At 44.4% G+C, this 23,780-nt stretch overlaps 1 protein-coding gene across 3 annotated transcripts in view; it reads left to right on the top strand.

The window, feature by feature from the left end:
* Positions 1–1,657: 1,657 nt before the first annotated feature.
* Positions 1,658–23,780, top strand: part of INTS4 (integrator complex subunit 4) — a 29,897-nt gene continuing 7,774 nt past the window's right edge. Inside the window, exons 1-23 of one of the 3 annotated variants that reach the window (XM_069969740.1) lie at positions 1,658–1,788; positions 4,037–4,234; positions 4,437–4,554; positions 6,314–6,420; positions 6,570–6,755; positions 7,054–7,104; positions 7,229–7,317; positions 7,420–7,540; positions 7,689–7,760; positions 8,349–8,523; positions 8,793–8,998; positions 9,901–10,043; positions 10,369–10,484; positions 12,144–12,277; positions 12,797–12,954; positions 13,391–13,484; positions 13,702–13,782; positions 14,371–14,501; positions 15,394–15,453; positions 15,601–15,760; positions 16,689–16,832; positions 17,145–17,265; positions 18,565–18,785. In XM_069969740.1, the coding sequence (XP_069825841.1) occupies positions 1,735–1,788; positions 4,037–4,234; positions 4,437–4,554; positions 6,314–6,420; positions 6,570–6,755; positions 7,054–7,104; positions 7,229–7,317; positions 7,420–7,540; positions 7,689–7,760; positions 8,349–8,523; positions 8,793–8,998; positions 9,901–10,043; positions 10,369–10,484; positions 12,144–12,277; positions 12,797–12,954; positions 13,391–13,484; positions 13,702–13,782; positions 14,371–14,501; positions 15,394–15,453; positions 15,601–15,760; positions 16,689–16,832; positions 17,145–17,265; positions 18,565–18,758 (2,913 nt within the window). In that variant the 5' untranslated portion in view covers positions 1,658–1,734 and the 3' untranslated portion in view covers positions 18,759–18,785. Of the gene's footprint in view, positions 1,789–4,036; positions 4,235–4,436; positions 4,555–6,313; positions 6,421–6,569; positions 6,756–7,053; positions 7,105–7,228; positions 7,318–7,419; positions 7,541–7,688; positions 7,761–8,348; positions 8,524–8,792; positions 8,999–9,900; positions 10,044–10,368; positions 10,485–12,143; positions 12,278–12,796; positions 12,955–13,390; positions 13,485–13,701; positions 13,783–14,370; positions 14,502–15,393; positions 15,454–15,600; positions 15,761–16,688; positions 16,833–17,144; positions 17,266–18,564; positions 19,137–23,780 lie in introns of those variants that run through there. The other 2 variants (XM_069969739.1, XM_069969741.1) reach the window with 2 other exon arrangements.

Below are 23,780 nucleotides of genomic sequence, written 5' to 3'. Positions count from 1 at the left end.
TATGCTCACTAACATGGAACAGCCTCATTATATTAGCCTTATCAACATATTCTATGTTAGTGAGCATACCGGGGGGGGGGGGGGGGGGGGGATATTGGTGAACATATACAAATCAAACAGCCCCCCCAGACCCTCGAAATTCAATAACCCCAAACGGGGCATTGCCTAGTACTCAACAGCATTCTGAATACAGGGGAACCCCTACCCCACTCTTGTATAAGTTTTAGTCTCCATCATAATGAGCCCCGCTGGGCTTGTAGACACGCTATAAATTGTACGTTGCAAGGGTGAATATAATGCACTGCATACAGAGCCCAAGAGGCAGCTATACAAGTAAGTGTCTATTTGAATTGCACCTTGTTCACATTTAATTTCTACAATTTTATAACTGTATAACAGAGGTTACATTTTAAGCCACTGGGGAAAATGGGGTATATGAGCCAGTTCTCTAGAATTGATCTGAACCAAATTATATCTCCCAGCAAGGCGTGGGGCCAACACACAATTTTTTATTTTTTTTTATTAATGTGGGGGGCCCAGACACTTTGGTTGTATGGGGCCCCGAAATTCCTGATGGCGGCCCTGGATAGATAGATAGATAGATAGATAGATAGATAGATAGGAGATAGATAGATAGATAGATAGATAGATAGATAGATATAGAGATAGATGATAGATAGATAGATAGATAGATAGATAGATGATAGATAGATAGATAGATAGATAGATAGATAGATAGATAGATAGATAGATAGATAGAAGATAGATAGATGGATGGATGGATAGATAGGAGATAGATAGATAGATAGATAGATAGATAGATAGATAGATAGAAGATAGATAGATAGATAGATAGATAGATAGAAGATAGATAGATGGATAGATAGATAGATAGATAGATAGATAGATAGAAGATAGATAGATGGATAGATAGATAGATAGATAGATAGAAGATAGATGGATGGATGGATGGATGGATAGATAGATAGATAGATAGATAGGAGATAGATAGATAGATAGATAGATAGATAGATAGATAGATAGAAGATAGATAGATAGATAGATGGATAGATAGATAGATAGATAGATAGATAGATAGATAGATAGGAGATAGATAGATAGATAGATAGATAGATAGATAGATAGATAGGAGTATGTAATCTAAATTTGCTCATCTCTAAGGGTATGTTCCCACTATGGAATAGGCAAGGAATTTCAAGCGCAATCCGCCCAAAGAATTTACATGTCAGTTGCATTTAAATGCAGATTCGCTTGAGAAATCCCATGGAATCAACAGGACAGGCGGAACTTCAAGGGGAATCCGCAGATTGGATTTCGCTTGAAATTCCTTGCCTATTCCGCAGTGTGGACATACCCTAATAGATAAATATGACACAGATTGGAGGAATAATGTGAGAATAATCTATCATGTTTCTAATTGACTGATTGATTGATTGATTAATTAATAGAAAGATACTATAGCAAAAAATTAAACCAGAATGCTGGCTCATGGTTGCTATGGAAACAAGGCTGGAGGATCGCAGCTAGCGCGCACAGGTATCCTCTTTCCTCTTTCCAAGTCGCATCTCTATGGTTTCCCTCACTCACGTGACACTGTCCATTTCGGCCTTGAATTTTTTTTTCCAACCAACTTTATTCATCACACTGCGGCATCTCCCGGCTTTAGCTTCCGAGTGTTGTACAGTAGCCGCAGAGGGCCAAGCCGTGTAAACCATGGCGGCCCACTTGAAGAAACGCGTTTATGAGGAGTTCACCAAAGTGGTTCAGGTGAGAGGAGGTTTTGTCTCCTATGGCGATAGGTCGGTCCTGTCACCTCGTTGTGCGCTTAGTCACTACACCCGGCTGTGGTGGTAGGAAAGTCCGTGGATGAGGTTGAGGCCTGCCGTGTCATGTTATTCATTGTCCCTGTAATACAGGTTCACTCCTATGTCTTGCTGGGACTTGTAGTTCTCCCCGATTTCTGTACAATAAGTACAAACAGCTCCCTGTCCCCATTATCACAGAAGCAGCCATGTTTGTCTAGTCCTGGACAGCCCCTTTAAGTGGTCACTCTTGTCTCTGTGTCCTTAGGGTCAGAGCTCAGGGATGTGACCTGAGATGCTCCCCTCACAGTCTGGATAAGCTGGGGATGAGGCCACTCTAGGTTGTCACCCAGCTTTTCTAGTCACTGGTTACTATGGCGATGTGCACATCTGTGGTTGAGGATTCATCCGGAGCTGCCGCCATAGATTTTGTGGGAAATTAGTTCTGTTTTTACCGTCACAATGATCGGCACCTCTGTGTAACCGGACATCTCCCCTACTAACACAGCCGATCAGTCATCTCTGGTCCTAAAAGTAACACAATGATGGCGGCAGCAGTGTTATGTCATTGTCACAACTAGCTCCCCATTAATTAGACTATAGCCCCCCTTAATGGCATCCATAGCATTGTCCCTTCCTTAAATATTAAATCTTCGCCCCTAACTTTCTTTCCCGGCGTCATGGCAGCACTGATCCCCCAAGAATTTCGGCAAGGCTTTTTATTGGTCCAGCAGGACGACTTCCCCGAGCCCCACACTAGTCATGGCAGTACTACTACCCCAAGTCCTTTATTAGTCCCAGCTGGACTCCTGCTAGTTATCGCAGTATTACTAATGCTGGGTTTACACAGAGCGATAATTCGCCCAATCGTACGATTAACGATTTCTAAGTAACGATTTTTCTTTTATAACGATCAGCGTTTAGATGGAACGATATATCGTACAGAAAAAATTTTTTCCGATCGTTTTGCGATCACTTAAGCCTATCTCGCACATAGGTAAAATCAGTGAACGACTGTTTACACGGAACGATCAGCGAATTTTTTGCGAACGATGATTTAAGAACCTGTTAAAAGATCAAAATGAACGATTTCTCGCTCGTCGTTCGATCGTTCGCTGCGTTTACACGTACGATTATCGTTCGAATTCGATCGTTATCGTGTAAGTTCGCACGATAATCGTTCCGTGTAAACCCAGCATTAGGGTTTGTTTACATACAGAGATTTATCTGACAGATTTTGGAAGCCAAAGCCCGGAATAGATTTGAAAAGAGGAGAAATCTCATTCTTTCCTTTATGACCTGTTCTCTGTTTATAGTCTGTTCCTGACTTTGGCTTAAAAAATCTGTCGGATAAATCTCTCTGTGTAAACGCACCATTATCCAGTAGTCACAGCAGGTCCCTATTTAGTCACATCAGTTCTGCTTCTGCAGTAGTCCCTGTAGGTCTCCTGCGAGTTATGGCTGTATCACCCAGTAGTCATACCAGGCCACCATTAGTCTAATCAATACTTCTCCACTAGTCACAGCATGCCGCCTGCTAGTCACCACAGCAGGCCCCTCTCTAGTTCCATCAGTAATACTTCTTCAGTGGTCCCAGCAGGTCCCCCACTACTCTTGGCAGTACCATTACCCCAGTAGTCACAGCAGTCCCACATTCTCAGTGTCCTCAGTAAAAAAAGTCTCGTAACTTTCTAATGTACTTTTCTTCAGTTCTTCCTCATAGTAATTAAACTTTTATCCTCTGCTCTTCTATCTTCCCCAGTTTTCAAAGAAGCCCCCTCTCATTCCCTGTAGTCATAGCAGGCCCTCTCATATGTTTCCCCATTTAGGGTGCATACTCACGTACAGGATCCGCAGCAGATTTGATAAAGAACTGAACACAGCATCAAATCTGCTGCGGATCTTGTACATGTGAACACACCCTTAGAAGGTGATATTGGTCTGACAAAGCTTTTATAAAATGAAAACTTTATAAAATCTTTAAAAAAATAAAATAAAAACTTTATCAGTTGTATTTTTTATTTCAGTTCTTTACTTTGTCCAACCCCTCTGCTTGATGTAAGTCATTGGAAACATATAGACAGGCTGGAAATCTTCTAGTTGTGACGTTTTTATTCACTTAAAGCAAAAAATTTTAAAAGCTCTGAAACTTGAATGATTTTAGCCGTATTGTAGGAATTGATGGGATTTGTGATGCGTCTCCTTCCACACAGCAGCAGCCGATTGAAGATCTTTCCGCAAAGAAACTACGTCTGACAAAGCCGAGCAAGTCCGCCGCTCTCCATATCGACCTCTGCAAGGCGACCTCACCGGCCGATGCCCTGCAATACCTCCTGCAATTTGCACGCAAACCCGTGGAGGCCGAGAGCGTGGAAGGAATGGTCCGCATCCTGCTAGAGCATTACTACAAGGTAGAGCACCCCGATAGAGCGACAGGGCTTGTCACCCAGCTTTTCTAGGCTTCTGAATAGGAAATGTTACTTATGCAGTGCTATGAGACATAGGCATGTTCAGTAGGCAAATCTAACCTCCAGTAAAAGTGGTTATCATACAACTTTCCCAGAAGCAAAAACTTGGCAGAATCTGAAAATTTGCATTTTTTTTGGGCTACAGGAAAATGAGACATCTGTAAGACTGAAGATCGCGTCTCTGCTTGGCTTACTCTGTAAGACATCAGGGTTCTGTCCAGACTCTATTGTGGATGATGTGATCGGTACACTTCAGAATGAAAGTAAGTGCCCACTCAGATTATGGTAATGAGGGAATTATACCTTGGAGGTGAAGACTGCATATTATATAGACATTGGCATTCATCAAATTAATGTTAAGTGGAAGAAGATGGCCGCTGTTTCCATAGGTGTCTTAAATGGAATCTGTCATCTGACCTGAGGAGCAGTGTGCAGCAGATGGTAGTACACTAGTGAACATGTTACCTTTTCCTATATGGTTTGTGGAGGGAATGCTGCATAATAAAAATTGGAGGAGTCGTAATGTAGCACTCATGCTGCGCTCCGGTACGCCTCGCCACTCCTCTCTCTCTTCTGTATATATATTCTGTGCTGCCTTACCTCCTGAGCACCATCGCCTCCATGGACAATAGCCAAAGGTAACCTGCTCACTAGTGTACTAGCACCTACCCCACACTGTCAGCACCTAGGGTCCGGTTTGGGTGATGACAGATTCCCTTTACGGAGAGGCTGATGCAGCTTCCATCATTCTCCATAGATGTCTGTGTATGGAGCAGAAATAGCATCTGTCTCTTCCCACTTTGATTTAGGGCCACAAAGCAAAACATAGGACCACTGCTGGTGGGGTCTGACTGATCAGACATCCTGTGGATACCTCTTTGTTAATCTAGGGCAGGTGCTTGGATGTCTAATGCATGCTTTGGCGTTGGGGAAACCTCTAGTCTTGGATTTGTAACCCTCAAATGTAACCACAGCATGGTCAAAGTAGGTTTTCACCCTAGTTGGATTACTGTGCAGTCAGTCATGAAGCATAGAAAGCACCTCATGCTGTCTGTTCACTCATCCTACTATTAGAGGCCACCAGATGTTGCCCTAATATTAGTCCTGGGTCATAGTGACACAGAACATAATGTATTATAGAGGCATATGCTCATACATTGTACATATAAAAATAAAGATGTACAACAATAGGTGCTTAATTGGATAAAAACAATAAAAAAAAAGTGATAAAGAATGTACATATATTACTTATAAACAAAATCCTACACCTATTAGAAGTCTGTATGGCTGACGTCATTGTAGCAGGCATGGGAGGGGATGCGTTGGGACAGATTTCGGCGTGTAGAGTTATAGGGCTACCCCACCACTATATTGGAAATCGCATCAGTATGTGTATATGTTTGTGACAGGTTCTCTATAATGGGAACAGTATTGTAGAGGGGCCTCCACCTGTTAGTGGCATTCACATGTCTTTAGCCTGTTACATTGCCCGCCAGTTATCTGTATTACATTAGGTGATTGTAAATGTAAGACAGAAGGAAAGGGAGATGGCAGACGGCACTGCTCTTGTTCCAACCTGCGGATGACACCATCCAGACTATGTGTTCTCAAGCCTTTGTGGTGCCCAGTCCGGAACAACAGTATGCATAACACGATGACATCAGAAAGAGGAACGGCACTCACCAGCTTGCATTGTCAAAAATGATCTGGCTGTATTGGGACATCAGAGTAGCGGGGGAGGAAGGAATTCTGTAACTGCAGTTTCGTGGCACAACGCTGCTTTGTCAGACCCTTAGGTTCATTATGCATTGCATAAGTTGCATATATAAGGGGTGACATAGGAGTCACATGAAGCGGTGTTGTGTCGTGAAACTGTGGTCACCCGATTTCCTCCTCCCCCACTGCTCTGATTTCTTAGTAAAGCTGGATCATTTTTGAGAATGCAGGCTGGTGAGTGCTGTTCCTCTTTCTGATGTCGTTGTATTGTGACTATAAGACTTTCATGGTGGTTCTTCTTTTTAGAGTCTCACCAGGTTCTTGCACAGCTGCTGGACACTTTGTTAGAGATTGGGATCAAACTTGTGGACAGTACACCCATACGGATTAGACTGGTTGACGTGGCATACAAGGTAACTAGATGACGCACAACTGATAGCAGAGGATTAATGACAACCTTATACAAGTCTATAGATGCCTTATTACAACGCCATACATCTTGAAGGTTAAATGGAGATTCTTCAGCTGTCACAATATAAATGGCATACCCTTTTGTTGTCAGTATCTCACAGACACGTCCCATGGAGTCAGGAACAAGTGTCTGCAGCTTCTTGGCTGCCTCGGAGCTGTAGATAAAACACCTTTAAAAGATACGGAAGGAGCAGTGACCAAAGATGTACAGAAGATTATTGGGGAATATTTCAATGATCAGGACCCTCGCGTCAGGACGGCTGCTATAAAAGCCATGGTAACTCATCTATCGACATTAATATTCAGCTTTCTTCATAGTCTCGAACAGCTGGTTGACAACCAATATGAGCACGAGTTCATTTTGTTGTCACTCAGCCTTCTCAGGCCCCTGAATGGTAAATTTACTTCTGTATTGACACTGGATAAATCACTTCATAATCAATCAGATAAGCCCTTGGGGTATTTAGGCTGCATTGACAGCCATATTAGTTGTTTCCAAGCTTTAAAAGAAGCAAATACATTGAGAGAATTGTACCTTATAGGTCATCATCATTCACATATTCTGTGTCTTGTAGTTGCAGCTGCACGAGAGAGGCCTAAAGCTGCAGCAAGTCCTGTACAGTCAGGTACTAAATCTTAGACTGTATCACTTATACATGTCACATTTCTTAGAATTTTCCTTCCCTCTAAGCCCTTGCTCTATGCCACAAATAATCTGTGATTACTATATTTGGGTTCTCCCATATACAGGCCTGTAAGCTGCTGACCGACGATTATGAGCAAGTGCGGAGTGCGGCCGTGGAGCTGGTCTGGGTTCTCAGTCAGCTGTATCCAGAAAGGTAAATCCATAAATTCTTATAATAACTGCAGAAAATAGCTCCTCCAGTAGGGGGCATCTTGCACATAGGTGAGCATGACCACTTAATTCTTCCCATTTTCAGCATTGTTCCTATCCCATCCTCCAACGAGGAGATCCGTCTGGTGGATGAAGCCTTTGGGAAGGTCTGTCACATGGTCAGCGATGGATCTTGGATGGTTAGAGTTCAGGCTTGTAAGCTGCTGGTAAGTCATCAGAGTGATATATTACACAGACATCCTGCACTGTAACTCATTCATTTGAGCTGTGTCATGTTTTCCTAGTCTCATACTGTCCCTTAGTATAGAATCTAAACAGATTATAGCTGATTGCTTGTTTTATATTGTAATTTAGGGGTCCATGCAGCAAGTTAGCCCCCACTTCTTGGAGCAGACATTGGATAAGAAGCTAATGTCAGATCTGAGGGTAAGTTATAAATACTTTAAGGTGAATACTTGCAGATGTCATAGACTTACATGGTAACATTCTGTGTGTATCGACTACTAGGGGTTTTTTATTATTATTCGCTATCGGCTATATAAATCCATTTGAATATAGCTTCCTGTAGTGTTGGCTGCATGTTGTTGCAATTTTATGGTACAGATCTGCATTGTATCTGTGAAATTAATTACACCTTACATACACCCTAGACTTACGTTGGCTGAACTTTCCACTCACAGCGAACTCAGACACTAGTCTAGTGTGTATGGTGCCGTATAGAACCACCACTGCTAGGGATCGGGTATCGTAGTCTTGGTCGTCCTCTTTGTTCAGAGAGAGATAAATCGCTGCTAGAGCGCCCTTGCTGCAGCTTACCCCTCCCCATAGAGAATACAGGAACGATTGGCTGTGTAAACTTTCCTGTGTATGGGGGGTGGGAGGGGAGATAGGTGGGAGAGAACTGACAGCTGTAGGATCATTCGGCCATCAGTTATTGAAAGTGTGTGTGGGGGCCTTTACTGTAATCATCATTAGAACTTTGTCAACTTATGTTTTTTTCTTCTTGTTACACAGAGAAAGAGAACGGCTCATGAACGTGCAAAAGAGCTGTACAGCTCTGGGGAGTTCTCTAGCGGCAGGAAGTGGGGAGACGATGCCCCCCGGGAGGAGCTGGATACAGAAGCTGTGAACCTCATAGAGTCTGGAGCTTGTGGGGCTTTTGTCCATGGTCTGGAGGATGAGATGTATGGTGAGAGGATTGATTAGTATCTAATGCCTTATTACATAGAAGAATATGAATTGGTTAATACTATACATTCATAATTACTAACTTCACTGGGGTCATAGGGCATTGTACCCTAAAATTCTGATAGTTCTATGTTTAGTTGTTAGAAAGCATCAATCAGTTCAGAACACTTATATATAGACATGTAGATGTTCAAAGCTGGTGTTGGATTGGGTGTGTGGGGCGGGCTGATTATGTATATGCCTCCACAGTCTACTTGTGTTCTCCTTCAGAGGTGAGGATCGCAGCGGTGGAATCCCTGTGCCTCTTGGCCCGCTCCTCCCGCCCCTTTGCAGAGAAATGCTTAGATTTCCTGGTGGACATGTTCAACGATGAGATAGAAGAAGTCCGTCTGCAGTCTATACACACCATGCGCAAGATCTCTAACAACATAACCCTCCGGGAGGATCAGCTAGACACCATCCTGGCTGTGCTAGAGGTGAACTATAACAGCTGGGTTTTCTGCATTTCCATCTGAAAAAATTACAGATGTGTGAAACAGCCCCCTTGGCCACCATTACATATGTGGGATTACATTCTAGCATGGTGTATTAAGGGAAGGTGTCATCTGTACAAGCCACAGTTACATCCATTAAATGGTGTCACAGTCACCAGCTGGCGAACTTATGTCTGCCTATTTAAAGGGTTATCCAAGTTTAGAAAAACAAGTGCTCTCCTGTCCTCGGTTTGGGTGTAGGTTTTGCAGTTCAGTCCTGTTGAAGTGAATGGGGCTGAGTTGTAATACCACACACAACTTGAGGAAATATTTGATGCTATTTCTGGAACAAAGCAGTCATGTTTAATCCTGGACATCCCCTTTAAGGGTTGGTTCACACGTAACAGATCCTCAGTGGATTTCACACTACGAGTTTGCAGCGAAATCCGCTGCCGATCATTCCTTGTCACTTTCAGTGAGATTACATACTCTCAGCGGGATTGTCATACCACTGCAAATATGTAAAAGTTAGCCCCCTTAACCCGCGCGCTACCTGGTACATCTCGCTACAGACTGCTACACATACATCACCAGTCCGCACCTGATGGTACATCCTCTTTAAGTCGTGTCATAGACCAGGAAGCGGCCAGGTACTGGAGCAGCATGATGCAGCACCCAGCGCTGGAATCGGGGAGGTAAGTGGACACCGTTGCTTTCATCCACCCTCTCCTCGGCCAAAGTGAAGAAAGCCCTCCTGCACTGAGTACCCCTTTAATGGCTGCTGTTAGTAATTAAATTCTGGTGGGGGCAGGGGTGAGTTCTCTCCCCATTTTGGAGACTCTGATGGTGATCAGGTCCCTTATAACTCCCCTACTACTATGTATCTATCTCTGTGTCTTCTCCAGGACTCTTCCCGCGACATTCGAGAGGCTTTACATGAGTTACTGTGCTGTACAAATGTCTCCACAAAGGAATGCATCCATCTGGCTCTGGTGGAGCTCCTGAAGAACCTTACTAAGTACCCTACAGACCGGGACTCCATCTGGAAGTAACTAATACATATCTTATATTGACTTTTCTTTTCCATCAGTCAGATAACTCTGCTGATATATTGAAATTATTTTATTCCGCCATCTGTGAGTTATGTAGATTGCACATGATGGCCAGCCCAGCTGTCTTTGGCTTCCTGGCCACTGCTGACGGCTTCAAACAGGCTGGAGGGGTCCAAAGGTTATCGTCTATAGAGATAAGAGTACCCCTTTTAAGATTTGCATGTAACAGGAAAATCATTTTCTGCTTACAATTTGACATTATGTTGTATTATGATAGAATCCTCCCCTCTGTTTTATGCTCATATTATCCCTATTCTGCAGATGTCTGAAGTTCCTGGGCAGCAGACACCCCACCCTGGTCCTGTCCCTGGTACCAGAGCTCCTGAGCACACACCCGTTCTTCGATACGCCAGAACCGGACATGGATGATCCAGCATGTATCCATTATAAGTGTTTATCTGTATTTATAGTGATGTCTCAATACTTGGGGATGGGAATCATGTCTTATAAAGTATTGAGAGAGATGTAGGTGCAGCTCACAATCTACTGTACAAGCCGAGGTAAAACTAAACAATGCCCCTACCTAGAGGTGGGCAAAAGGAAACAGATACAGCGTAAAGAGAAAATTTAGTCCTCTAGACCAGGGATGTCAAACTCAGGCCCTCCAGCTGTTGCAAAACTACAATTCCCATCATGCCTGGACAGCCAAAGCTTTAGCTTTGGCTGTCCAGGCATGATGGGAATTGTAGTTTTGAAACAGCTGGAGGGCCTGAGTTTGACACGTCTGCTCTAGACCATGACAGCCCTATACTTCAAACATAACTGTTTAACAGTTGGAGGGTGGCAAGTTCCCCACACAGAAGTAGCGAGAGGGAGCAACCACCAGCTATCAGCCTCCTGGATGAGAGGCGTTACAAACGCGGATACACATACATGTTTACAAGTAGCAACTTATTGTGGCCAAATATTGCTGCTACAAATTGACTTATCCCACTACACATCGGGATGTTTGTTTAACTCACATATAACTCTGCAATGAATTAAACAGATTGCGCATCTGTATTGTGTAAGGACTACAAGTCCAAGACTGACCGAAGTAAAGCTCTCATTCGTGACAAGATCGCCTCCATTTATGTGGTATAAATTTAATCTAACTTGCTGCCCTGGAATCATTGGGATATATGCAACAATATACGGGTTCAATTACCACCATATTGTATCTGGCCAGGATATAGCGGTACCACAGTGACTACTAATCTATTTTTATAATTTTTTTTAATATATTTTTTAAATCATGAGTATGAATATTAGAGACTTTTAGAATTTTAGTTATGCTTATGAATTTCTGAGATCAACTGTGTCATCTCACCTGCTTTGCATAACGTGCACGCTCAGATTCGGGCTGTGATTTCTCTGCCCAGGGATCGGATTCAGCAGCGGGACTTCTAGGGAGGGTTACGTACGCCGGGCTCCACTGGGGAGGTCAGGTAGTTTACACCACAGCATCCCGGCTGACAGGTTCCCTTTAAGCTGGAAGTTGTAGTTTTGGAAAGCCGCAGGTTTGAAAAAATTGTTAGCAACCAGATGAAAATCACTAGGACCAACTAGTCCTGAAAATGAGGGGGTGCAGTATTGGTATACTGCTGTGTCCCCTTCTAAGTCTTCCTTGTACAGCTGAGTTCCCAGTCACCAAAGCTGTGCAGGGACCTGTTTGTTCATTATAAGTTTTTTTTTTCTTCCTCTCAGCCAGACAATACCAGTGTCACTCTTCAGCATCTGGGGTGTAAACAGGAATATTCCCTAGTATTCTCAGCAGAGACCTTAAACTCGCAACAAAATGATATTTGTAGAAATTTTCATACCATGATAAAAGTAGCATTCAGGCTAAGCTGACAAGGTGTGGTGCCTGGTGCAGGTGCCAGAGTGTGACACAGGGATTCAAATAAACCAAAGCGAGAATTCAGGTGTCCGGATCTGGCCTTGCATTCGGCATTAGACAGTGCTTCAGTTCTGCCTGGAGTGTTCCTTTAAGTTGCTGATTATTATTTTTCATTTTCATGTCTAATTAATCCCTGGACCTTAATATTGTCTATCAGATATAGCCGTTCTAGTTTTGATTTTCAACGCAGCAAAGACCTGCCCCACCATGCCAGCTTTGTTCTCCGATCACACGTTCCGCCACTATGCCTACCTGCGAGACAGCCTCTCTCATCTGGTTCCAGCTCTTACTGTGAGTCACCCCTGGAAGAAGATTGCATCAGGGGGTCCTGGATTATGTAATGTGATATGTCCTAGAGAAAACTTAAAAGTTCTGATCCGTCACTTCTGGGTGTTCAGACTCTCAATAATGGTTAGATAGAGCTGGGAGAAGAGCTCAGTGAATTGCTTCACTCCATGGCTTGTTGCGATCTCTGGCTCGCTGCTGTGAGATAGAAACAGCAGCTATCCAGGGAATTAAATGCTATGCTGTGTGCTTCTTTCTGCTTGTTTTAGCAATGAATGGGGCCTGAACAAACAATACCCAGGCTAAAACTAAAACATTTTAGGAAAGAGCTGATTTATTATTTCTAGTACCAACAGAGTCTATTAATAAACCCCTCATCATACAACATCTGTGGTTCAAAGATAATAGTTATAACTTTAAGAGGAGTGACTGCCATTTACTGCAGGGCCTTCTGGGTATTTTGGTTATGGAGAGTACACTGTCGTGTCACTTGATTCCATCTATACATGGTCTTCTTTCCCATAGCTGCCCGGAGTGAAGTGGTCCTGGATTCCAGATCTGGAGCGTCAGTCTCCTCCTGAGGACCCTTCCCAGCAGTTTTTACAGAACAGCCTGGAGAGAATCCACAACCTTCAAAATCTGGATATCCAGGGGACACAGGAACTTCTTGAGTTTACTATCAGGTAAATGGCTCTTGCTTAGAGATTGAAGAAATCCTAAAGGCCCTATTACACCAAGCGATTATCCGCCGTTAAGGCAAACAATTAGCCAACATGTGCAATGTTGGCTGATGGTTGCCTTTCCTGCTAGCAACAGTCTTCTGGCCGTTGTTCCATGTAATAGTAGCTGTGTCAGCAGACCGCAGCTATCTCTTATAGACTACCTGAACAATCTAAAGATTATCCAGGCAGCCCCTCCTGCAGCCTCCCCGCTCTTACCCTTTTGCTGTCGGTCCATGCAATTGTGCCAACAGTGAGCGGGGAACGAGGTGCAAGCGAGCACTGACTTGACAGGCCAGTGCTCGCTCCTAATATTGAGCCGTGTAATGAGGCCTTATGGATGGGTGTGGACGAGAATCAGGTCCTTCTTACAGGTTTTATGAGATTTCTTCCTCTCCAGGGACCTGCAAAGAATTGGGGAGCTCCAGTCCGAGCTGGCCGGAATGGCAGATTTCTCAGCTACCTATCTGCGCTGTCACCTGCTGCTTATCAAGGTTTGTCTTGCTGTCTTCTTCAATCATTCTTGCAGTAATACAAAAATTTTCATCATCCACTGTTACAGTAGCAGATTGCCATTTTGCTTTGGCCTTTACTTTTTCAGTTTTATGCTTTTCTATGACCATCCAATAGTCCATAATTTTTGATGATCATCAGATTCTGTTAGAGAATGAAGCAATTTACTGTGCTTTAATGCTTTCAATGATTTTTCAGGCATTGAATGAGAAGATGTGGAGTCTCGCTGCGCCCCTCTACGTGAAGCAGAACTCCCTGGCTGCTACAGCCGTCAAACAAGTAAGTCAAGCAGGTTCCTGTGGGGAGTATTATGCTGGAGAAGTACACATGGCTATAGACTATCACTGAGGCTAGGTCCACAGGTAGGGAGGACTGTGCCAATTAACCCCTTTGCTTCCCTCAGTCGTGGGTCAATACTACCTTGGATCAAAGGGCCTTATTCCACCGGACGATTATCGTTCGCATAATCGTTAACGATCTCAAACGACCGCTATTGTGAAAGACCTGAAAACGTTCACTCATTTCCCTGGAACGATAATCGTTAGTTATGATCGTATTTGCGATCGTTTATTCTTCGCTATTGCGTTCGTATCTACTGCAAACGACCGAACAACGTCTTATTCAATGTGAACGTTTTGCGAACGAGCAACGATAAAAATAGGTCCAGGTCTTATAAAGCGATCAACGATTTCTCGTTAACTGCATTTCAACCGAACAATTATCGTTTAGATACGAACGATTTAACGATAATCTGAACGATAATTGTCCGGTGGAATAGGGCCCAAAGACATGAGACTGTGGACTCCAGGGACTCTGATAACATCATTAAAAAGACTATCTTTTCTTCCGATTCTTGTTTTGCTCCAGATCTTAGAAGACACCTACAAGATGGAGTTCATGTATAGCGGGCTGGAGAACAGACAAGTGGCCATCATTCATCACATGAGGTTACAGGCAAACGCCCTCCAGCTTCTTGTAACAGCTAGGACCACCAAAGGGTGAGTGAGATCACAACACTGAATCCTCTAAGCTTTATTGAAGAGGGTTAAAAGGAAACCAATATTAAAGTGAATCTAGCATCACTGCTACAAAATTTTGCCAGTTCCTGCACTCTGCACTATTTTCTGCATAAGCACCGGCCTGGCTCGGAGGACTGGGGACAGGCCCGGAGTAACGATAACCCCTCTTCTCAGTGACACATCTCCATTAGAATCAAGCAGGGCCGTGTCACTGATGGGACGGGGTCACCAGGTCCCTAGTGCTCCAGGCTGGTGCTCATGCAAAAAAACTGCATCGAGCGCAGGAACCGGGCAGCGTTTTGAAAAAAGGACTGTGCTACGGGGGACGTCAGCACCAAGCTGATACTGCAAAGAAAATATTTTAGTAGCGGGAACAGTGCATTCACTTTATACAGACAGCAATTGCATTTCTATTGGTCTGTCTGCAGGGAGACATAGAAACTTTCCTCTTTGGATTTCTTAATGTTGTAGCTGGTTTGAAGGGGTTAGACAGGGTTAGAAAAACATTGCTGCTTTCTTCGCGTAATATCACCGCTCTTGTCCTCAGTTGACCAAATGGTAATACCACATACAACCTGAGGATGGGGGGGGGGGGATATCTGTTTATGCAAGAAAGCAGCTGTGTTTTTTTCTAAGTCTGGATAACCCCTTTAACAAAAGTGAGGGGCTTGCACATGTACAGAATGCAATGTCCAGTAACAAGCCATTCTCCTGTGTGTCCATCACATGACCAGGACAGGATTTCACTTATTGACAAAAAAAAACAAACAAACAAAGTTCTTAATGAATTACAGCAAGCAGAGATGGAAATCTGTCAGAAATTGATACTAAAATTATATTGTAAACTGTCCTGACCTTTCCCCCTCTGCAGGGAGGAGCCGCTGTTCAGCATGTGTAAGCAGTTTTTGCAGGAGGTGGATTTTTTCCAGAGGTCAGTGCACACTCATCTACTTGTGCTCAGCTGAGGGTTTGCCACAGTTGTGTGTGATCTGTTGGATGCCATATTATGCGAATCTTTATTTGTACATATAATGCCACCTACCTAACCCTATTGAGCTCCGGGCTGTCATCCCCACAGATGCTTCATCTCGGAGCTTCCCCATATGCAGGACAGTTTCGTAGACAAACTGCTGGATCTTATGCCCCGACTTGTGAACTCGAAACCCTTAGAGATGGTGAAGATCCTGCAGACCTCCTTGCGCCAAAGCAGCTTCCTGCGGTTGACTCTTCCTGAACAGGTGATGAATTCAATATACATATAACTTTTTGTTGTCCCGTATATTATATAGTCTAGGAACAGGGGGTCAGCTATAAGGCCTTAGTACACATCAAATCATCTACCACCTTATGCACAGGTGTGATGGTAGATTTAGTGGAGGATGAACCCACTTTTATATTAAGTTATAATCTCACTAACAGCTCTGTGTACACACACTATATTACTGACCCTGAGTTACATCCTGTATTATACTCCAGAGCTGCACTCACTACTCTGCTGGTGGAGTCACTGTGTACATACATTACGTTACTGATTCTGAGTTACATCCTGTATTATACTCCAGAGCTGCACTCACTATTCTTCTGATGGGGTCACTGTGTACATACATTTCTTATTCTGTACTGATCCTGAGTTACAACCTGTATTATACTCCAGAGCTGCACTCACTACTCTGCTGGTGGAGTCACTGTGTACATACATTACTTATCCTGTATTGATCCTGAGTTACATCCTGTATTATACTCCAGAGCTGCACTCACTATTCTTCTGATGGGGTCACTGTGTACATACATTTCTTATTCTGTACTGATCCTGAGTTACAACCTACATGTATTATACTCCAGAGCTGTAATCACTACTCTGCTGGTGGAGTCACTGTGTACATACATTACTTATCCTGTACTGATCCTGAGTTACATCCTGTATTATACTCCAGAGCTGCACTTAGTATTCTGCTGGTGGGGTCACTGTGTACATACATTACTAATCTTGAGGTAAATCTTATCCTCCATAGTCTTAGACTATGATCAGACCCTAGACTCTTGTACACAATGTATCGTAGTTGGTAATCAGTAGATTTAGATGATCGCTTGACATCTGCTTTACATTTGATTCTGTATACCTTTCTATAACTCTTCAGACCACTATATTATTCTGTCACTTTGCAGATACACAGGGCCTCAGCACACATCATTGAGCCAGCCGCAGAGTCCGATAACCCCATCCGCTTCACCTCTGGTCTAGTTGTTGCCCTGGATGTTGATGCTACATTGGAACACGTGCAGGATCCGCAGAGTGCTGTTAAGGTCCAGGTACATCCAGACGTTAAGAGAATGGACTTTGATAGAGATTGTGGAAGACCTGAGATTAGGAATGCAGTTTGTCCAGAATAGTGATTTATCACTCCACATGGTGATATCTACATATTATCATGGATCCTAAATTGATCAAACTCTTTATGAAATTTTCAAGTATTCTTATGGCGCAGCAGTGATAAATCTGGCCCAATGCCCTGTTCATCTCTGCTACATCTGTAAATTTTAGACATAGAAATAGTGTAGAAATAATAGGATCAGACACTGGTTATAATGGACAATATATGTCAAATTTATATCCCCTCCCAGGTTGTATATCCAGATGGGCAGGTTCAGATCATTCACCCTAAACCAGCAGACTTCCGCAACCCTGGCCCTGGACGACATCGGCTCATAACACAGGTCTATCTGTCTCATACAGCCTGGACGGGTAAGTAGATAATACATGAAAAATGCCAGGCAAGCAAGGGGGTGTGAGGAAATAAAAAACTAACCCTTCGCTTTCGGGTACCATTCATAGCAGCAGCTGTCATCTTCTGCTGGAAACTGGTCTAGCTTAACGACTGCCTGCTCAGCCAGTCAGTGACTGCAGTGGTGTCCCACCCCAGTCACTGATTGGCTGAGCGAGCAACTAGGAGAGCTGCAGGATGCTGGCTGCTGTGAACGGGACCCAGGAGCAGCACTGCGGAGGCACGAGGAGGGGGGAGTTTAGTTGTTTATTAGTTTCCTGTCCCCCAGCCCCCCCCCCCCCCCCCGGCTGACTTTTTTTTTTTTTTTTTTTTTGCGCCTGTTCTTCCCATCGAGCCTCAGGGTCAGCTTTTTGTTGAGCTCATTGTCACCCCCATACTATAAGCTCCCAGGAGGAGGAAAGGAAGTGATCATTGCTCTGTAGAGATGAGTGCAACTCAAGAATGCTTTGATCTGACCAAACCAGAGCGTGCGGCTTTAGATGGTTTACTGGTGGCTGAAGAGTCCGGGAAATATGGATGCAGCCTATGGCTATGGTCACACGTCACACATAGTAAGAGACTGGCCGTTCCGTGACCCAGCTGAGTCACGGAATGGCTGGTCTCAGAAAAGATCATCCCCCCCCCCCCCCCCCCGGTAGCGCTGCTGAGTTCTGATGCAGGCGCATCCGTGCGTGCCCGCATCAGAACCCTCCACTGCACACAATGGAGCCGCTCGCTCCACAGTTTGCATTGACAGGGTTTCCTGCGACCGCTATTAACTGAAAACTGACATGTCGGTTGTTTGCTGCGCCGCTAGGGATCCCGGCTGGCGTGTTTACCATGTGTATACACTCTGGCCGGGACTCCCTCAGCCTGCAGCACAAAGTAAATACGGCAGAAATTACCGCGGAACTTACGTTGTGTGAACATAGCCTATGGCTGTATCCATGTTTTTCAGGCAGTCTTAGGGCTGCATCCAACTTCTTCAGCCACCGGTAATCAAATACCGCACACTCAGGTTTGAACGAACCCAAGTTGTGCTCGTCTCTACTGTGCTGAGAACGTTTCTGCTTCACAATAGAGAGAGTCTCTGTCTCTTCTCCAGCTCATGAACTTTTAATCATGCAAAGCTGCAGTGGGGGAGGCAAAGAGCAGCAGCATTATTTTAGAAAGAGATAGACAACAGACCTTGTTCTACGTTACTCGGTGCCAGATTATTGCACTACTGCTGAGTATATACAGGATGGTACTCCTCAATGTGACCTGTGTTTGTTCTGCAGAGCCCTGCCAGATAGAAGTCAGCCTCCTGCTCGCCTACAGCTCCAACAGAAGCAGAGTCATCACCCATTCCTCCAAGACTGCCTGGGGGGAGAGCATGGATTCCCTGCCTCCCCCAGAGAACAATATAGAAGGGACTCTGCCGTTCAGTAAACCTGTCAAAGTCTTCCTGATGCCCAAACCTGCAAGACGGTGACCCCCCTCAAAGATACAGAACAGAAGGGTAACCACCAGGGGTAAACGTTATCATCCCAGGAGTCACTGCACATGTACTCTGCAATCATGGCAGCCATGTTGGTAAAAGTTGCACAAAGAGTCCACTGATCACTCGAATGAGGGGGTCAGGTCACAGGTCATCTCAAGTTTACTTTGTTTTAATTTATCCAGCAGGAGCCCCTTATTTCCTGTAGATATTGGAGCTACTTATCATGGTCATACTTTTCTTTTGTGGATGATAGAAGCTTTATATGTACAGAATTAATTTTAGTGTTGTTTTCTAGTAAAATGCTACTTTTTTTTCTTTCCAAGTTCTGTCTTGTGTCAGTGTGTACAGTGAGACATTAGACCAGGCTCTCCAGCTGTTGAAAAACTACAATTCCCATCATGCCTGGACATCCAAAGCTTCAGCTCTCCAGGCATAATGGGAATTGTAGTTTTGTAACAGCTGGAGGGCCTGAGTTTGACACCTGTTTGCATTGTCTTTATTTCTGTGCCTTCCTTCTCTATAGACATGGACACCGGGCTGAGTGGTTTACAATAGTGACAGCTCTGGTGCTGCTTATCTCACAGGAGAACAAATACTGTATTGCATTTCTGCCATTTAAGGACAACGGGGGGGATTTATAAACATTAAAGTAAACTAGTGACCTGTAGTGTATGGGGGCTCACTGACGTCAGGGAAAATTGAGATCGGTCATGTTGGATTTTATTACATGCCGCGCTTTGATTTCTTAGATTTCGGGCACCGGGTTTTCTCCTCTCCTCGTTGCATTCATGTTTGTCAGAATGAAGTGTAGGTAGATGTTCCCTTGCGTCCCATTGGCATCACAACGATAGGGGTATTTTCGCCCCTGCGAGCCCCTGGGACGAAGGAATATTTAATGAACATATAAACTTTAATAAATTTTTTCCCAATAAACCCCTCCCACAGGAAGTATAAGTAGGTTCTCCTCCCCACAATCCTCAGTCTTTTTTACTTCGTCTCCTCTTAGCCCCAGGGGACCTTGCTCCCTCCCTCTTTATTCTAGTTGTTTCCTGGGGATTTTTTCCCCTGGAGACTGGTCTATCCCCGAGTTGGGACTCCCGGCTCCTGGGGATAGATGTAGGTTATTACCTTCTCTTATTTTCTTCTATCTCTAGCGTCCTCGTGCGGGCGCCATCTTGGTGACGCGATTCGCGTCATCATTGGGGGCGGCGCTTCTATGACGCGGTTCGCGTCGTCTTTGCGGGCAGCGCACTGCGATGACGCGATTTGCGTCATCGCCTCGAAACCAGCCCCCGGATTGTGATTGGTCGGCTGAATCACGTGGCCGACATCTTGACGTCACACCCGGAAGTACGCAGGGGTGCCGAAGGCCGGGACCCAGGATCCATATTTAAAGGACTGCAGACGAGGTAAGACCAGGTCTGACTTCTCTGAGGTCCACATACCTAATTCCTAAGTGACTGCTGTATTTCTAGTGGTATACAGCTGTGTTTGGGAGACTTTATCATCCACCTTACAAGTAAGTGTTTTGCTGCCATCTAGTGGTTTAATTGTATTATTACAGTCTCTCATTCAGGCTAGGCCTGTTACATTCAGACTGCTTATCGACATATATATATGGATATGTTACAGATGTCTGCTATGGAAACCAGCCCATCCGGGAAAAGAGCGGCTAAACGCAAACACTTTATCTGTGCAGAGTGTGAAACTCCACTTCCAGATGGATATGAATATCGTAGGATGTTTTTTTCTTCTAGCAACATTAAGGTTCCGTTGTTTATGTCAGAATTTTTACTATATGGTGTATATATTACAGTACGTTGTGCTTCCTGCCGTCCTAAGAATACTGGGGAACCAGATACTCAGGATGTGGTGATATGGGTAAAAGACTATGTGGAGAAATCTCTGGCAACCAAAGTATGTCAACATGCCGGACATAAAAAGAGAACTAAACGTAGTATTTCTCCCTCCGTTTCCCATCATGTGAGTATCTGTAGAATAGGGCCTCCTGGCTCTATATTCTCTATGCTAAAATATAGTTCTTTTTTAACCCTAGGGGTCTGAATACAAAGTGATTGATGAGGTGGGATCTTCTTCTGATTCTGACTCATCTTCTACTTCCGACGATGATAATGAAGTGTTTAAAGGCTATTTTCCTGTGGATAGCATTAATAAGTTACGCAAAGCTGTCCAAGCCGAGATTCATCCGGAAGAAGTAGAAGATGGTCCCTCTGCTAAAAAGCCTAGGGCTTTTTCAGTGGGAGAAACATCTATGTCTATGCTTCAGATAGAATGGAAGAAACCGGAAAAAGCCCCGGTATTAAGCAAAAGATTTAAGACCTTGTATGTCCTCAAGGAGGAACAATCCAAGGATTGGGCTGAGCCGCCAAAAGTAGACACGGCCATAGGGAAAATATCCAAGAATACTGTTCTTCCTGCTGAGGATGGGTCTAATTTAAAAGACCCCATGGATAGAAGAATAGAGGTTGCATTTAAAAGATCTTATGCGGCAGCAGCAGCAGCAGCCCAAGGGGCAGTTGCCATATCTTCCTTTGAGGTCGCTAGGAGTCTTAGAAGATGGCTGGCGAAAGCTCAGGAAAACCTTGAATCAGGAATGGACAGGGACAAGGTCCTACGTTCTTTCAAGAAAATTAACATGGGCATTGATTTTCTTTGTGACGCAGCATCCCAAGAGACTAGACTTGCTTCCAAATCTATGGCTTTGTCGACAGCAGGTCGTCGTGCTCTATGGCTAAAACCTTGGGCTGGGGATGCTAATTCTAAATTCCAACTGTGCAATATGGAATTTCAGCCGGGTAGACTATTCGGCTCAGAATTAGATAAGCTAATGGAGGAAGTTTCTGACAAAAAAGGGAAGTCGCTGCCTTTAACTTCTGCCAGTGGGTCCTATACAAGGAATCGTGGATCCTTTCGTAGAGGAAGATCTCCTCAACGAGGTAAAGCCAGATACCACTTTAAAGGGAGAGGCAAATATTATAATAAAAGAGGATCTGGAAAACAGCAAAAAGATACGAATAAAAAACCAGACTTTTGACGCCAGAAGTACTCCAGTAGGAGGACGTCTTACCGATTTTCTCCCTGCCTGGATAAGATTAATAAAGGACCCATGGGTCATAAGCATTATCCAAAATGGGTACGCACTTCCTTTTTTCAACGCTTCCTCCCCCAAAATTTCTTCTCTCCCGTCTACTAGGTTCAGCAAAACAAACTATCCTAGAAGGAGAAGTCCTCCACCTCCTAAAGATCAAGGCTCTAGAAGAGGTTCCTCCCGAAGAAGTCGGATTAGGGATCTACTCTCCGATATTTCTCGTACCCAAGCCATCAGGAAAGTGGTGGACTATTATAGATCTGCGATACTTAAACAAGTATATGGTAAAGAAAAAATTCCGGATGGAAAATATAAAGTCCGTAAAGAACATCCTCCAGGAGGAAGACTTTATGGTCTCAATAGATCTGCAGGACGCCTATTTTCATATTCCCATTCTGCCGGCACACAGAAGGTATTTGAGGATTGCGGTCCACCTACAAGGAAGGGTAAGTCACCTTCAATTCAAAGTTCTTCCGTTCGGAATAACATCAGCCCCCTTTGTATTCACAAAGGTGGTAACGTCTATGATGGTCCTATTCAGACTACAGGGAATAAAGATCATTCCCTATCTAGACGATTGGTTGATTATGGCCCAGACTCAGATTCTTCTGAGCTCTCAACTGAACTATGTCTTGGACATCCTTCAGCAGTTGGGTTGGATAATCAATCCGGAGAAATCAGATCTGACACCATCCAAGAGAAAGATTTTTTTGGGCTTCATCATAGACTCATCACAAATGAAGTTGTTCCTCTCTCCACCCAGAGTAATGCGCATACAGAGAGGCGCTCAATTCCTGATCCCTCCACGTCAAGTATCGATTCGGACTCTGATGAGATATTTAGGTCTTCTCTCTTCAGCCGCAGACGCTGTTCCATGGGCACTATGGCACATGCGATATCTCCAGAGGGAAGTACTGACAGTCTGGAATCGACAGACAGAACATCTAGACACTTTTCACATACTGTCCACAAGAACCCGCCAATCTTTAACCTGGTGGAGACAGGTCAAGCATGGAGCGGATATACTAGAACCTCAATGGATAACGATTACCACAGACGCGTCAGGCTCAGGGTGGGGAGCGCATCTGGAGGAGATGACCGTATCAGGCACTTGGAACAACCAAGAGGCGGCTCTCCCATCCAATGCACGGGAACTGAGGGCTATATTTCTAGCCCTTCTTCATTTTTCGCAGAAACTAATACGGATGGCGGTCAGAATTCGTATGGACAACATTGCCTGTGTTGCATACATAAACAAGCAGGGAGGCACCAGGTCTCCCCTACTTCTCAAGGAGGTAGAACAAATATTCAATTGGGCGGAACCCAGAATAACGAAACTGACCGCACTACACATAAGAGGTATCCACAACACATTGGCGGACCGTCTAAGCCGAGGTATGACGATACCAGGGGAGTGGTCGCTTTCAAGGAAAGTGTTTATCCAGCTAACCCAAAGATGGGGATACCCTCAGATAGATCTTATGGCAACGAAAAGCAATGCCAAACTGAGGAATTTTTGTTCCCTATACTCGGCGGACAACCCGACGGTAGTGGATGCGATGTCTATCCAGTGGAAGTTTCAGCTGGCATACATCTTCCCTCCGATCTCCATGATTTCCAGGGTCCTAATGAAGATCAGGCAGGACCAAGCGTCAGTAATCATGATCACGCCCTTTTGGCCCAAAAGATCATGGTTTGCCCTACTCATGATGATGAGCAGGGGAGAATTTTGGAGGCTGCCAATAGTACCAGATCTAATATCACAGGATCACCATCTTTGCCAGGACCTGTCCAGCCTCAGCCTAACAGCCTGGAGGCTGAAGGGTCTTTATTAAGACCTGAAGAGTTCTCGGACAGAGTCCTACAGACCTTATCTCATGCCCGCAGCCATGCAACTAACCTAT

Source organism: Dendropsophus ebraccatus, chromosome 5, assembly GCF_027789765.1.
Source record: "Dendropsophus ebraccatus isolate aDenEbr1 chromosome 5, aDenEbr1.pat, whole genome shotgun sequence".
Taxonomy (NCBI): Eukaryota; Metazoa; Chordata; class Amphibia; order Anura; family Hylidae; genus Dendropsophus; species Dendropsophus ebraccatus.
The sequence above is the reverse complement of the archived record's forward strand: the minus strand, read 5'-3'. Positions and strand labels throughout refer to the sequence as shown.